Source organism: Protopterus annectens, chromosome 7.part0, assembly GCF_019279795.1.
Source record: "Protopterus annectens isolate FY-2018-M chromosome 7.part0, PAN1.0, whole genome shotgun sequence".
NCBI classification, from domain to species: domain Eukaryota; kingdom Metazoa; phylum Chordata; order Ceratodontiformes; family Protopteridae; genus Protopterus; species Protopterus annectens.
Genome location: NC_056739.1, coordinates 1,220,064,713 through 1,220,080,924, shown reverse-complemented (window position 1 = coordinate 1,220,080,924; position 16,212 = coordinate 1,220,064,713). Strand labels below are relative to the sequence as shown.

At 37.6% G+C, this 16,212-nt stretch overlaps 1 protein-coding gene across 1 annotated transcript in view; it reads right to left on the bottom strand.

The window, feature by feature from the left end:
* CHRNA5 (cholinergic receptor nicotinic alpha 5 subunit) overlaps nucleotides 1–8,929 on the bottom strand; it is a 1,051,294-nt gene extending 1,042,365 nt beyond the window's left edge. Inside the window, exon 1 of the mRNA XM_044077847.1 lies at nucleotides 8,057–8,929. Coding sequence (XP_043933782.1) covers nucleotides 8,057–8,144 — 88 coding nt within the window. The 5' untranslated portion in view covers nucleotides 8,145–8,929. The remainder of the gene's footprint in view (nucleotides 1–8,056) is intronic.
* Between the last annotated feature and the right edge of the window lie 7,283 nt (nucleotides 8,930–16,212).

Sequence of the window (16,212 nt, the reverse complement as noted above, 5' to 3'; positions counted from 1 at the left end):
ATTCTGAAAAATGGCACAAACTGTTAACTGAAACCACTGAGATCCTGACTGGCTTAGGTTTGTCATAAGTCCCTTGACAAAACTGAATGATGTCCCACATTTGTGACACTGACAGATGCTACATTTCTACAAGTAGGATGGTTTCCCAATATTTTTCAGTAACCTAATGCACAATCACATTTTTTCCTGTTTGTTGTTTAAAGTAGTAGTCCTGCTCAAGAACATTTCAATGCCATGTCTCGTATCACACTCAAAAAATAAATAAATAAAAAAAATAAAAAAATGACAATTAGTTTGGTAGGTTTGGATTCCCATTTGATCATATTAGTCAACAGGGTTTGTCGAAACTAGATTTTTCGCTCACACAATCGTCAACAAATGTCATGACACATCCAGTGCACCACAATTTCCATCATGTTATACAATCTGAAAGATTCAGGACCTTTCTACAAGAGAAATGTAAACAATGCAGTCAGAGACCAACTGTTGTAACTTTGTACTGTCTGTCAGTGAACAATTCTGAGCTACTGTGTCACTGTAACATCGGCCACACTCATTACTTTACTTCTAGCCTTAATGATAGAGGAAGTAGAGAATTGCAGGGCATTATAAACTCCAAATGCTTATTTTGCAGTAGTAGAACAAATGAGTCTAGCTGCCATATGATGGCTTTTAGTGCTTGCAACAAGCTTTGTGTCTTTTTAACTACAGACAAATCTCAGTGCAAGAAATAGTATAAAATGAAAATAATTAAACAAATAAGTAAATAAATCTGTTGTCAGCCCATTAGCATAGAGGCATGTCTGCCTGAACACTGGTGAACTCACAGCAACTACTGACCTAGGAAGCTGGAGCTGGCTAGGGAGATAAATGCCAGCTCCAGCTCCAGCTCCTCTACTTTGGGTGGTGGAGGAGGTGGGATCTTTGCAATACTGTGCTGCTGCCCAACAGAGATTGGACAGCAGCATTAATCAATCATAAGCACATATGTGTACATGGGGGGCTGATGTTAATACAACCATGAGAAGGAATATTATGTGCAGTTGCCTACATTATTGCATATCCATTCCTTAGAGAAAGTTAAGGCACATAAAAAAAATCCCTGAGAATAAAAATGGATTATGTTGGGTTGGGGTGCCTCCTTCTCTCTCTCTCTCTCTCTCTCTCCCAGCAGAGGCAGATAATTGTTTTACCAACTGTGCCGATATGTTGAAGGCCCAAGACCAAGAGGAAAATAGGTTGGTCTAGTGGTGTCTGGTTAGACTCATCCTGATCAAAAGGGCTAAAAAAAATATTTAACAAAATTAAAGAAATCCAAAATTAAAATAAATGAATAGGCAAATCACATCATATGACCCTTGAAAAAAAATGCATATTAGTTCCCCAGAATTAAAGACTGCATTATTAGAATTCACCACATTGCTATATAATCAGAATTATATCCATCCAAGGGGAAACATACACACACTGCCTAATAACAGAACTGATCTGTTGAACCTTTGGTATTATGCTATTGTTTGTATTTAATCTGTGACTTTGAATCCAAAATATTATGTTATATAATTGTTATTCTATGAGTGTGTGTGCCCCAATGGGATGGCCTGAAAAAATAATTACCTCTTTTTTCCAAGAGTTTTAGAATAGAACTGCACTAAATGCAGCTCCATGTACTTACGTAGATGTTCAACTCTGTATCACAATTACCATTTCAAAACTCCTTCTAATTGCTAGTCTCTGATTTCTACAGCTCCTGTATACCTGTGCCATGGGATACAACATAACATGTAGCAAAATACATAATGCAATTAAAGCTGCCACCATAGTGAAGTGCAGGTAACCTTAATACAACTGTGGTTTCTTTCCCCTCATTTCACGGCTGTCTAAATTTACTATAATCTGATCCAATATTCAAAACATTCAAATAAATAATGTTCTTGTAGCTCTTAAAATCCTTTTGCCCAAACAATGCTAACAGAATTGGTTTGGTAACTGTAGCACCTGGATTTACTACAGTATCATTACTCAGAATCAATGTATACCAGAATTATGATGCTTTTTTTTACTACCTGCCACACCTTCTCTAATATTACAAGAAATGAAATAGCTCCTTACACAGTACATACAATTGTAACAGCCAAATCGCTCTACAGAAAGGAACAGCAACAACTATCAGTGACTTCTGTGGCATTTAAAGTCCAAATAGTCAGAAGAAAAAGAATTAGAGGTTGCAAAATTTATGAGTGATATGCTCAGACTGGCAACTTTATAAAATAAGATGTTTTTAACCAATTACATAACAGAATTTTAAAACAGAGTTACAACTTGGTAGGAACAAATTTGATTTGGAGAAATGGTCAAATATTCAACCAAAAGGAAAAAAAAAAAACTTGCGGCAAGCTCTGCGAACATGTATATACAGATTGCACAGTTGCAGAAACATGAATTAGAAGAACCCCCCCCCCCCCCCAAAAAAAAAAAAAAAAAAAAAGATCACACTTAGGAACTACAGTAGCAATCAAGTAGTTGATTCCTCTGGTGCTGAAGTTAACAATAAAAGTATCACATCCAGTTTGTACTGAATGAGCTGTTGGGCAGCCACTTACACTAGATCATCCTCTAAACTCATTCACATCACTGACAAAGCTGCAACTTGTACCACTCTTCTTCAGAGCTAAACAGAATCTGCATATGACTTCAAACTCTAGACCTTGCTGACTCTTTAGTATCTTGGGAAATCACTGTTAGGTCATCATATAGACTAAGTGGCAAAGATTTTTGCCTTATAGTTCCAAGATCTAGGGTTCAGTCCTGATGGCTTGGTACTGCGTATGCCATGTTTGCACGTTTTCCGTGTTTACTCATTTATTGTTTGAAAACTTGGTTTCCTAGTCACAGAAACGCTGCTTACTGATTATTCCATATCCAGTTACTATCAGAAAAGGGAGGAGGACCAATTGATATAGTCTATTAATAAATAAAATTATTTAAAAAGGCTTTGACATTCTGCAGTTAACATAAACCCAATTGTCTGGTGTTTCAGAACTCACATTTATTTACCCGATCTTAGTTACTTACAACATGCTCTTACTGCTGTGGTGTCCTGCTGTTGTACTTCTGTTCCCCTCCAGCATAGTGAACACCTTTTCATTTATCACTTTCCCGTATCAAATACAAACTCTAATCTTAATTTGACACTATTGTTATGGGAGTTTGTCCCAGACCAAGCAAATATGTTGCCTTTTGCCCAGCATTGCATAAGGAATGTTTGATATAGTTTGTGTTGGTCACTCAATAACAAAAATCATGCTGCAATGGAAAACTTGCAATATTCAGCTAGTTGTAGTTTGCTGCAGCTTTGAAAGCAGTAGATACCTTGCCAGAGAGTTTATTACACATTGCTTTCTTACTAAGGAGTGTAGGGATAGTGCAATATAGAGGGATGCAGTTAGAAAAAGTATAGTTCTGAATTGTCAAGTGAGAAAAAGAGCTTGATTACAACTAAGTGCATGAAGTTTACATGTAATATGCTTGACGTTTATTTTCAGAGAAAAGCAACAAATCTTCTTTTGTTTCTAGAGAAGTGATAATATGCACAAATATATGGTTAGATTTTCTTAAAGTGGGCAATAAGTCTGCATAATCTGTAACTTTATATATGGCCTGCTGTGTTATTAACCATCTAACAAATTCCACACAGCATTGGGTGTGCTCACAATGACTGGCATGACCATTTGTAAAAATATTGACATCTTAAACCTAAACACTTTACTTGAAGTAAACCAGTGCAAATACAGCATTTATCAACATGTCATTCATACCTCTAAACTGCTGAGATTTACACTTAGTATTATGATTTTGGGAGTAAGATTTAGCATGGCTCCTCCTTAGATTACCGATTTCCTTTATGAAGTCAGAACTGTTTAAGGGTACATACATTATTAAATAATTGGTCTAAAGTAGCACAAAAACTTACTAACTACAGTGTAGTATCTGAAAACCTTATATTCAAAAAATATGAACATGTTCCTCTTTGGGACTCTCTGTGATGATTTTTACGACCAGTGCTATGATTTTTAATGCACAGGGGATGAGTGACATGCGGTCACTCTACATTCAATTAAAAAAAAATAGTAATTGCAATATATTAAAACAGAAATGAATAACTGAATATGCGCAAAAGTAAAGTATCCATGATCAGACATCTTTTAATACAGTTTTTTTATTGCAAAGATTAAAAATACTGTGTGTAAAAGGGTCTGCCAACCCCCACTCCTTGGCAACATTTATTGTAAAAATGCATTAACTTAGCTCTTGAATTTAATTAAAAGTAAACTTTAAAATGTATTATTAATCCACTGCTTAGATGCTTAAATGTTACTTGAGTATGCATAAAAATAAAATAAATGTAATTTTTAAAATCTTTACTGCATTTATTAAAACATGCCAGTATTGCATATAAGGGGGAAAATACAGTTACCTTAATTTACAAGTTTAATTTAAAAAAAAAACATCTAGCTTATACATGCATTTAAAAGCAAAAATAGAATGCGTTATTTAGCCAACACAATAATGCTTAAAATGTTGCTTGAATACACACAAAAGTAAAATGACTCCATGTATACATCATTTTGGACAAAAAGAATATTGAAAATTTGAATTTCTGAATGGAGGCAGTTTAGAGGGCACCCCCCCCCCAATATATGCAATACATGAATTAAGATGTGCAATGCAAGATACATGAAAGTGTGTACACTGGTTGGGCAGTGCTACAGTAGACCTTGAAATCTTTACGCTCCACTTTTTTTGTTTGTGATAATTTCTTAACAGTCATTTTATCAGACTTGATTAATATCATTGGTTGGTTTTATGAACATGATGATCAGTAGGTCAGACCATTTTATTGGTCTGAATAACATCAATCTATTATTTAATAAATATTTTATCTCTTATAAGCCATTCTGTAAAAACATACTAGAAAACCACTTCATTTATTTTTAAAGCAAGCTTTTTAGGGTAGATTGTATATTATTTTATGCAGAGTAATAGCAAGCCTTTTGTTGATTCTTTCTATTAATTTACATTGTATGAACAGTGCATATCTGCATATCAATCTGTCCTTTATTGACCTTGTTAGTCCCACCATGTTTCTTTCCAAAGAAAATCTAAGGCAATAATTCTACTGACTAGAGAAAATTTGGCCAAGACAACAAGAAAAAGCTTATACTCTTTTTGACAAGTTTCAGAGGATATTTTACACCTACCTGGGCTACCACCAACTCAGGCGGATTGGACCCTGGTTTAAAGTCTCATCTAAAGGACAGTACATTTAGGAGTATAGCACCATTTAATGCTAAACTGCAGTGTGAATAATGGGAAGAAAAATGAATCTAATCACCTGAAGTGGGAACAGAACCTTCAGTCTTCTCATCTAAAGCAGCAAAGGGGGGAGGGTGCCACCTGCTGAGCCACTGGCACTAAATTTAGATCATAACTGTGGGCATGGTGCATTGAACTTAGAGGGTTGATGTTGGGAGGGACTTGTTAATGCTCACCATATGGGACATCCATACTGGGATTAACACTGTGTGTGAAGACTATGGTATGGCAAGTTTCTTAACACTTCAGGATAATTACAGGTGACAAATCAGACCTCCAACTTCAAAGTTAGGTTCAAAGAATGTCTGATAATAATGAAACCACTTCACTGTTCAAATAATAGCAGAGTGCCACATATTTGTTTTTATACTGTAAGGAACAAAAACCTCACATAGCAAACTTCTTATGCTTAGCATTACCTTCTTCTCTCGCCAGACATGGCGATGAGTTTCCAGGAAAATACATGTGCTGGTTTACTGGTGCCCAGTTTTGAACATCGATTACTCATATTATCCTTAGAATAGTTGTGCTGCCCTGCTTCTGTAACGGCTGTAGGTATATATACAGCACAGCATAACAATGCTACTACAGTGGTTTATTTCATCAATAGCAGCTTTGGTCCATGTACTATAAACAAAATATTAAACAACCCCCTTGCCCCCCCCCAAATATATATATATATATATATATATATATATTTTTTTTTTTTTTTGGCCAAATGGTTTTCTACAGCCAAACTAAAAATACAACTGATGAAAACAACAGTTTACTGAAGGAGATTCACTGAACTGTGAAAATCTGAGTGGAACAGAACCCCACATGTGGGCAGGAAGGCAGGGAGAGACCCTCACAGTCCTTAATAAACATAACATACTCTGCAGTAGGATCACATGAGAATAGACAGTTTACCTCAGTGAACATAAGGCTGTGTATTGGTACATATGTGAGATTCTAAATGTTGAATTAGTGTACCACGGAATGCTTTGGCAGATGATTAAGTGCATATTCAGTGGATGGGTGGGTGTTTTTGCATAAAAAAATTGTCTGCCTGGGACTTCCTTTCACCTCCTGACTTTTATGCATCTCACACACCTCCTGACTTTTATGCATCTCAAATTTTCTTTCCCACCATCTCATTTTATGGTTTGTTCTTTAACTGACAATAATATTAATAATAAAAACAATAATAATAAAGTGCACACAAATGATTCTTTAATCTACCCCACTTTGGCTGTAGTAGGATAACTGCACATGAAGGTTACCCAAAACAAGAGATCTAACAGCAAAACAGTTTAATGCAAGAATTATAAATGGACTGGGTTGAACAATGAAAATAACTGTTGAAATGCAGAAAGATGACAAGAGTGACAATTCTATCAATGTATTGTATCTAACAGAAATACAGCAGAGACATTGAACAGCCATGCTTATTAATGAAGGCACTACCAAGTGACAGCATCTTTACACTGCAAACAAAAGGCATGACAGTTATGCAACAAGAGATCTAGCAGCAAAGCAGCCTAACACAGCATTATAAATGTATCGGGTGCAGCCATGACAACAACTATAAAAATCCAAAATGAGGACAAAACCTCCATTCAGACTGCAAGAATGAGGGATATGAACTCCAGCAATGCAGGGGCACGGTTTATCTAGAGACTTTCTTCAGATGCATTTGTTCTTACGGTATCAGGAGGGGTTAACTAGAATGATGCTTTAACAGTTCCTGCGCCACATCTAGCTATACAAAATTTAAATAGGTTACAGGAGAATCTTGCAAAGAATTTGAAGTGAATAATATATTGGATTAAATTAGTACAAAATGTTAATGTCTTATCAAGACTAAAATTGTTTAAGTCCAGTACAGCGGAATTATGTTTACACAGACTGTGAGGATGTATGCATATCTAACAACAGCAAGTGACCTACTCACATTGTTAATGAAAAAAAAAATCAAGAGTTCAAGCCCAAGTCAGGTGATTTATGCATGCACAGACATATGTACACAAACACAAACACACACATTATAGGGTGTAACCTTCTTATATTAATAATAATAATAATAACAATAATAATAAAAAAGCAAATCCAGACAGCTTAGGCTAGGTTCCTTGAAGGTGATCAAAATAAATTATTCTATTTTACGGTAATGGCATTTCTCAGTACTGGGCTGAGATGGTATAGAAACATTAACGGTGATGAAAAGCTGTTTATGGGGACTTCATATGAAGAGCACAGTGCATTCAGATGCAACATTCTCAGCTGGGTCTGACCACTGCATTATATTATATTATATTGCATTGTATTGTATTACGACCCTAGTACATTGCAAAAAATAGCAATATTCATTATCAAATTTTAAACCAGAAGAAACATAGTTACTAAAAGTAAGCTGGTAATTGTTAAACAGAGGTTGCTTAAAAGCATTCTCGTACTTCCCAGACTGTCCCATCTGGGGAAACGCACAGCCGTGCACACCTGCTGTTTTAACAGTTACGCGAAATGTCAACAGAACAACGTTGCAAACTATGTTGCAGTTACGTTCTATGATTTAATACCATAATTAACACTGCAAACTATCTTGCACAGTAAAGTTTACATGATAGAATTCCTTTGCAACTAGTCTCGTCCCCGCAACACTGGGTAACAACATTTCACTGGCAAAGAGAAAAGTACTCACCCCCAACGAATTGCAAACAGGTCAGCACTGCAGACAGGAGCAGCATCCATTTAGTTAGGTGCTTATTAAGGGCAGCGATTTCTGTCATATTCTGCAACAACGTGTGAATCCAAACAGGGGCTATACGTCCAACAAAAAAGCCTTTTAAATCACTGCCCCCACACCATATTGCCCAATAGGCTAGTTGATGCAACAGCACTTGACAAAACTGATTTCAGCAGCAGGGAAACCAGGCAGGACAGGAAGGAAAACTGGCTGCTAGTTGATTAATTACAGAGCTGTCAGTTGTGCTATAGTGACATCGATCCTTGAGCCTTGGCAAGCAGTGTGAAATGTCTGGGCTCAGTGCAACACATCAGCTCTGCAAAGCATCTCCTGTCACCCCCAGGCACGTGCACTGAAGCGAATCACCCTCAGCAATATTATAAGCAGCAGTTCTCTTGTATTCTTTGTCAGGGAGTCCCTTTCTTTCCTAAGATTTGCTCTGTGGTAGGAACCTGTGTGCCTTCATTTTAGAAGGTGACATTCTCAGTAACATCCATTCAGCTGGTTGTTTCCTCGATTCTTAGCGATGCCACCCCAGCCGTCTAATTAATCCTGATATGATGGCGAATATGAAGACTTGCCTTTTTTTGTGGCTGCACTTCGACGCAAAGTGACTAGAAAAAAGGATTCTTTCCTTACGTGCCTTTTTCTACTAACCAACTATACACCATGCACATCCATTTATTTATTCATTAGCGGACTTCACTAACACCCTGAACGAATTTAATTACCCGTAACAAGAGAACATGAACCCGTCAGGTGTCCTTAGCGTCCCCTCGTACTCCCTTCATTGCCTAGTTAAACAGGTGTATTAAATCTCTTGTCAGAAAGGAACATTTACAATGATATGTGGAGAGCGCGCCTCATGCTGCGCGTGCGTGAACATTACTGGGGGATTTAAGCCCACATTAAGCATACTGCTACAGGTATTCGTGTACGATAGTGCTTGTGATCAGGACCGGTGTTAGCATCTTAGGGGGCCCCCAGCGTAACTCTCAAGTGTACCTCATTACGAGGAACGTAGCTCATTTGGGGTCTTAAAAAGTTCATGTTCCTCGAAATTCCTCAAAGTTCCACATTGAAAGAGTCAGTGTTAGGAATATTTTTAAGTGAAATCCATGGTAAATTGAAATGAATCATATTAATTCATTAAAGAATCGTCTTTATAAGTAAAACCAGCATATTTTACCCATCCTATGACCTTCCTAGTTGAAGTTGTTAGTAAGCCATAAGTATGTGTTCCACATTTTGCCTATTTGCTCCACATTATGAAGGCGAGTGTTCCTCATTTTGGCGAAGGAAGGTTGAGAGCTATGGGTGGCACCCAGTAAATGTCAAGTTGGGGGCCCCATAGGCACTTCTAGTCTAAATGTCACTGTTTCACTGCCACCCATCCTAAGCAACCTTTTAGTTCATACTGCAAACTTTTAGGAGTAGTACGCACAGATTGAGCTGTAGCTACAATGTTCTTACATTACAACAGGCCTATGCATCACACTATGTTGGCCCATTTCAGAAAGGGAAATTTAAAATTACTGGCATTTAGTTCCAACAATGATACATTACAACAATCTATGTACAGGTCTGAACTTAGGTGAAATGGTGCCATAGGCCAGCTTTTAAAGAGCGCCCCCCACACACACACACTCCTACACCCTTCAGTCCTCCCCTGTTTCCCCCCATCTTGGGTTCGTCATATCAAGCACATTACTTTTTTCTTATTTTTCTTCACATTTTGCCTTACTCTTCATCTTTTTTTAATAATGGCTTAAACAGAAATTAGCCACGGTGGTGCAGTGGTTATCGTTGCCTCACAGCAAGAGGTTCTTCCATTCGATTCTCAGCTGGAGCACCTTCTGTGTGGAGTCTGCGTGTCCTCCCCGTGGTCGAGTGACATTAAAGGCATGCAGGTAGGTGCGAGTGTGAATGGGTGTGCCTTCATTGAAAGTTGGGCGTTGGACTGGCAATTCAGCATCGTAAAAGTCCACTGCCAATCATAAGCAGACCGGAGTTCCGCTGTGGCGACCCCTAACTGGGAAAAGCCAAAAGTCTTTTATAATTAAGGAAAGAAATTCATTGTTGTTGTTCAGCTTTAGTTTTCCTTGCATCCTTTCAACATATTTTTCCTGACCAACCCAGCACAGTAATAACCATGTAGGAAATAACTCAAATAAGCCAGGGCCCAAGAAGTCATATGGTTACAGATGCTCTGGGTGCATTTTAGAGCATTGTCTCAACCGTTTAATGGTGACATCAACAAAATCATGTGTAAGAAAAGAGTTTCACTCATATTTTTTTCTTTCAAGGAAAGGCTTAATGTTCAAAGTTGACAAAATAGTAATACTCAATAAACTAGCAAGCCACATGTTGTATGAGGGTACACAGGTCTTATTTGGGTATACTGCCTACCTCTCTAACTCTCCAAAAGATTGTCACTGTCAATACATCCCTCTGCTGTCAGACTGGAATGAAAGCAGAGGTTCAAATTGGCACAATCACGTATTTCAAGTAACTGCTGATACACGTATACATACCACGCCTCCTCACTTGTCACCCCTGACCCCCAAAGGCAACCACCGTTTATGTGCCTGATGTGTGATTGAGAGGAAAGTGAAAAAATAATAATTCCAGTAATGTACTCTGCTTTATTACCCCTAGAGAGTACACTGCCCCTACACAAGCTATAGTAACCTTCTTTGTACAATGTTGAGGTTTGTGAGAAAAGTAAAACAAACAATGTTCACACTGTCCTCAGCCCAAATACCTCTAAGGTTTGACTGTGATAAAAATTAAAGAAGAGATAACCACACAATCCCTAGCCTCCCCACCCACCCACACATAACCTACAACAGCTTTCTGTACACACACATCTGAGAAAGGTTGGTTTTAGAATGGGTGTAGTTGACAACAGAGCATATTATCAGCCTTTTCCTAACAGGGTCATATCACAGCCCTGTTCAGCTTAAAGAGCGCATTAAAAAAAATGAATATGTTTTTTCATCTCACTTTTGCCCAACCAGCAACAGCTTTTTGTGTGGACTCCCACAGAGTTAAGGATAATTAATGGAGCCCTCTGTATCCATTTATGCAGTCTGGGGAGTGGGGGCCACAAGACTCTGAGATGATCTAAGTGCGTGAATGTTCTGTGACATATTTTATGCCTTACTTTTGAAATATAATTACTTGTTATCTGCATTTTTGATGATACTCAGAAGAATAGTGCATGTGTCCTGGCATTATTGGGTGTATGCACAGATAAACTCAGTGATATTTTATGCACACACACACACACACACACACACACACACACACACACACACACACACGCACACACACAAGCAATAGCAGTACTAGTTTTGCTCTTATTTCATCGAATAGCAATACATTGTGCAACACTGGTACTGCCACACCAGATCAGTGACTGCTTTGTAGCAGTCGACATACAGCAGCAGAGGTAAGTCACTTTTATTTACCTCACTGAGGAGTGATGTATAGCTGTCACAGTAACCGATTTCATAGACATTTCCAGATTTTTGCTTATAATTCTGCTTTGTCTTTCAAAAAAGTTTGATTTGCTGGTAAATTATTCAGGATCACAGACAGTCAATGAATTCAGACATCACAGTTTATATTTCTTATGGTCCAAAAATGCATGTTTATGCAAAAGGTGTTGTTCTATTAACTTTTTAAGTGAATTAAAGTTGTTGTGTCTTTTGGCTTTTCCTGGTTAGAGGTCGCCACAGCAGAACTCCGGTCTGCTAATGATTGGCAGTAGATTTTTGCGTGCCAAGTTGCCAGCCCTGAAGCACAACCTTCAACGAAGGTACGCCCATTCATGTATGTCTCCACACAGAAGACGCTCTAGCTGTGAATCGAACAGGACATCTTACTGTGAGGCGACAATGCTACCACAGCACCACCACCGCAGTTTTAAGTGAATTAAAGTAATATTTAAAATGTGTTCCTGATTCTGAGCCTTTATTCTGCTATTATTTTTGGTACTGCACTGAATTCTTCTACAAAAAAGTTGTGAATTATAGTATCTGGTGTTATGCCAGTATTTATAAAATTCCCTGAAAAAGAAACCATCCCTATAGATTGGAAGTAGTAGGTTTGTACTGACATTGGGCACTCTGGGCTGCTGATCTCTCTAGTGCTTAACTTGCGCATGTTCATTATCAACTTTATCCTAACAGGGTAATATCATATCCCTGTTCACGGTAAAGCATTTAATCAGGAAATAATTACATTTTTTTCTTATTTTCCCCATTCATCAATAGCTTCTGTGGGGCCCCCACACAGTCAAGGATGATTAAGGCCCCTCTGCAGCCACGGGTATTGCAGATACCTAAAGCTAACTATATTGTTAGTTTTAGTGGAGAGAATGTCCACCAGTAAGGTTTAACTGAGCCAGGGGCACTATGTTAATGGTAAAATATTGAATGGAACTGTAAACCCAGTTACTTGATAAAACACTGTTACTACAACCAGAGATATCTTTCTTTGAATTTTAAAGATACAAATCAAAATTATTACTTACCTGTTTTATTAAGTATACAAGATTGCTGTACTAGCTTTTGTTGGTTTAACAGAAATGTTACAAAATACCAAGATAAGCTAACTTGCTGTGGTTGGGCCCCCCCTCAGGAACAGGGGGCCCCCAGTGACCGCAGGGTTTGTTGGTGCCTAAAGCCGCCTATGCTTGTGATAATTATCTGTAGGGAGGTGTTAAGTAAAATGTTTGTAGATGTTGATTTTTTGCAGGGGGTAAAGGCAAGTTAATTAATTAAATATACATATATTCAAAAATACGAGGGCTAAAATGTTAGAACAGTTAACATTTACATGCTGTCCTGTCAATTGTACAGCTCTTTGGTATATTGAAATGCCAAAAGTAGCAATCCAGTGTGCCACAACAGTAGTGAAAAATAAAACTGTGAGACACGCAACAGCAGAAGGATAAAGGGACAATGATTGGCTGCTATAATATATATATGTATATAGATATAAAAGTCTTCTCCTCCCATTCTTTCTTTCTTCAAAACAATTAATAGTCTTTCAAAACCACACCAGGCATAACTTTTATCTTTTCTTTTTTTGCCAGTGCTGGGAACAGCATCTGTACAACAGTGTCAGTGTTTATCACCTTGACACATGGCTGGTAAACAGGGAATTTAGAAACAGTCAAAATTAACAATAAATTAAACATGCAGTTAACATACTGTCCTGTCCTTTTGCTTTCTAACAGATTAATCCAGCATATTTTCATGATGGTTGACAGAGGATAAAGCACAACTGTAAAGTTAGCAACTTCCAAGGATTTGATTTAATCATGGCACATTTTCCTGCTATTATAACTTTTTCTTGGCAGGAGACTAATTGACCATGCAGTCATACTGGGTACACACAGGCTGTGCAGGCCAGGCCCATGTCATTCATACAAAAGTGATTTCCAGGATTAATTTAGCACTAAGCCTAGACCAGACTGTCATGTTATACAAAAATGAAAACAGACGTAACCGATTGATGGAAATGATTGTGAAAATTGGAACACTTCTATAATTTGCGGTTACACTTAGACTCTGCTCTTTATTACTTCAGTGCCCCTTCTTTCTCAGACAGAATATGCAGAATATTGAGCAGGAAAGCCAGTAACAGAATTCAGGTACCAGCAAATAGCCTTTGGAACACTACTGTAGCAAAACAGTATCTTGCTTCAGAAATTTCTTCAAATGTGTGGTGTTTGCCAAAATTAAGTAAAGACGCAGGGTATCTGTTTTCACCAATGATGAGCTGAGTTCAGGTTTGATAGCATTGACTCGGAGGACAGGATAAAGTGGCCTACAGCCAGCTCTCTTGTCCTGGGTAAAGTGTTTGGGGAAGCCTGTTGTCTATGCAGCCTTCAGTGGAGACAGGAGCCTCATAAGTCATTCATTCAGATGAAGTCACTTCTGATATCACTGCACTATACATTCCTTAAGGTAAGGATTTTGAAAGAATGACAGCATCTGTATCTCACACACACAGTCGCACCCCTGAATGGCATCCTTCTCTCTGAAACTGAAATTGAGTTATCTTTTAGGTCTTCTTCCTAATGAGTTGGTGGAGCCTATTTGGCAAAAGGCTTATGTTTGGGGTACCCAACAGAGCAATCAGGGTACTCAGGGGTTGGGATGGTACGGAAGCAGTGAGAACAGCTGTAGTGCTGTACAGAACCATATGGGTAAAAATATAGGGAAGGTGTAATAGGCAACCATTTCTCAGATGGCAACAAAAGTAGTAGCAACCCCAAAAGAAATATCTGAAGTATCTGCTGCTCTAGTGGAATAGACTCTTTCTGACATTTGAAGAGTCTGTACAGGAAGTGACATTGCTATGAGAACTATCTGTCCAGTTGGATAGTCACAAAGTATGTAAAATATTGGCCCATTTTCTAATGCCTTTAGTCCTGGTTATGTATGCAGTTAGAGTTTTCTTAGGGTACATCCTTTGGAGAATATGTTCATCCATACTAACAGGATAGGTATAAAATGGCAGAAGCTACATTTTATTGGTTCAAAGCACCCAGTTTCTGGCCACACTGAGAAACTACACTGACAGTGACTTTCTATGAAAATCATGGCCAGTGAGTGCAGTTTCACTCAGTTGAAATCATCTATCCTCAGTGAATTCTAGAGAACTCCATCTTTAAAAGCATAGTTTTGCCTCTTCTAGCAATGTCCAAATTTGTCTGATACAAATCAGGGGTATTAACCATGCCACAAAGTTAGCAATGCTCTAAAGCAGAATCCTGTACTTCAATTGTCTTTAACCTATTAACGACATTGTTATTGTCTGAAAAATAACATTTTAAGAGCACGTTAATTATTTTGAAGTGGTAGTTAAAAAAAAACAGAAAAATACAAACCATTTAACACAGCTTCTGAACACAGACATATTCATTGAGTAGGACTATGTCAGATATCATAATGATATGGGTGCCGAAGATTTTTATCTTTTTTTCCCTGGGGGAACACTTTATCTAACTGTACATTCTAATCATGATAATGACCTACACTCAGGAAGCAATTGATTTTTAAAGGGATAATCCAAGATTCAATACTTAGTCTCATTTTAGTTGCTAGAAGACATTTAATATGATAAATGTAATGGATAGAGCTTATTTTCATTGTACATTAATATATTCGGAAAGAAAGAAAAACATGTTTTTCGGTCTCTTTTATTTGCAGGGGAAAAAATCACTCATGTATAGTATGTGGTTTGTACGGTCTGCCAAAGTACAGACAAGTAAGGCATTTCAAGGTGCCATAGAGCTTTAAGGGTAATTCTTTAATTTGTTTGTTCTAGAAAACAGCTGCAAAGCTTTAAAAATGCTTTAGTATTCTAAATCCAATGAAATACACTACTGCAAATTATAAGTTTTCAAAATGAAAGTCAGACTTTTTTAAATGTCTTGCATATAGCATGGTACTTCTCGTGACAATGTTAGATGAGGAGCAGGTGTTTACTTACATTTAATAAAGTTTCATCATGTGGAATATTTCGTGATGCAACTAAAATGCATTACATTTTATGAGGCATTCATATCATATTGACTTGTATAATCATGTTTGAGTTCATAAACATGCTTGCTTTTTAATATCTAATTGCTTTGTTTGTGCATAGTTGCTGTACTAACTTACATTTTTTGAATCTTGTCATTTTTGAGGATTGATTCACCAGTACTGATACTGAGGATATGGGAAGTGAAACTGAAGTCACAGGAGTGTACAATGAAGATGAAGCTGATTGCCATCTGATATGCTGTATGGAGATTCTCATAGGGGTGGACCTATGACTCTAGATTCAGCTCCTCATACAGATATAGAAGAGGATAATTATTCCCTCCATCCAAGAGTGTGAAACAGTGAGGCTGCACAGACTGGTAAGCAACGGTTTATGTAATTTGCACTGTAATATGGTTTTGCAGAAGTTTAATATAGTGACATTGCACAGCTGATTTGTGCTAATGCATTTTGTGAATATTGTTGAAGTACAAGCAAACCACAACACTATGTCCAAATAAGGTAAGTCTGTTTTCTGTTAGGATACGTAACCAGGGCCAGTGCAAC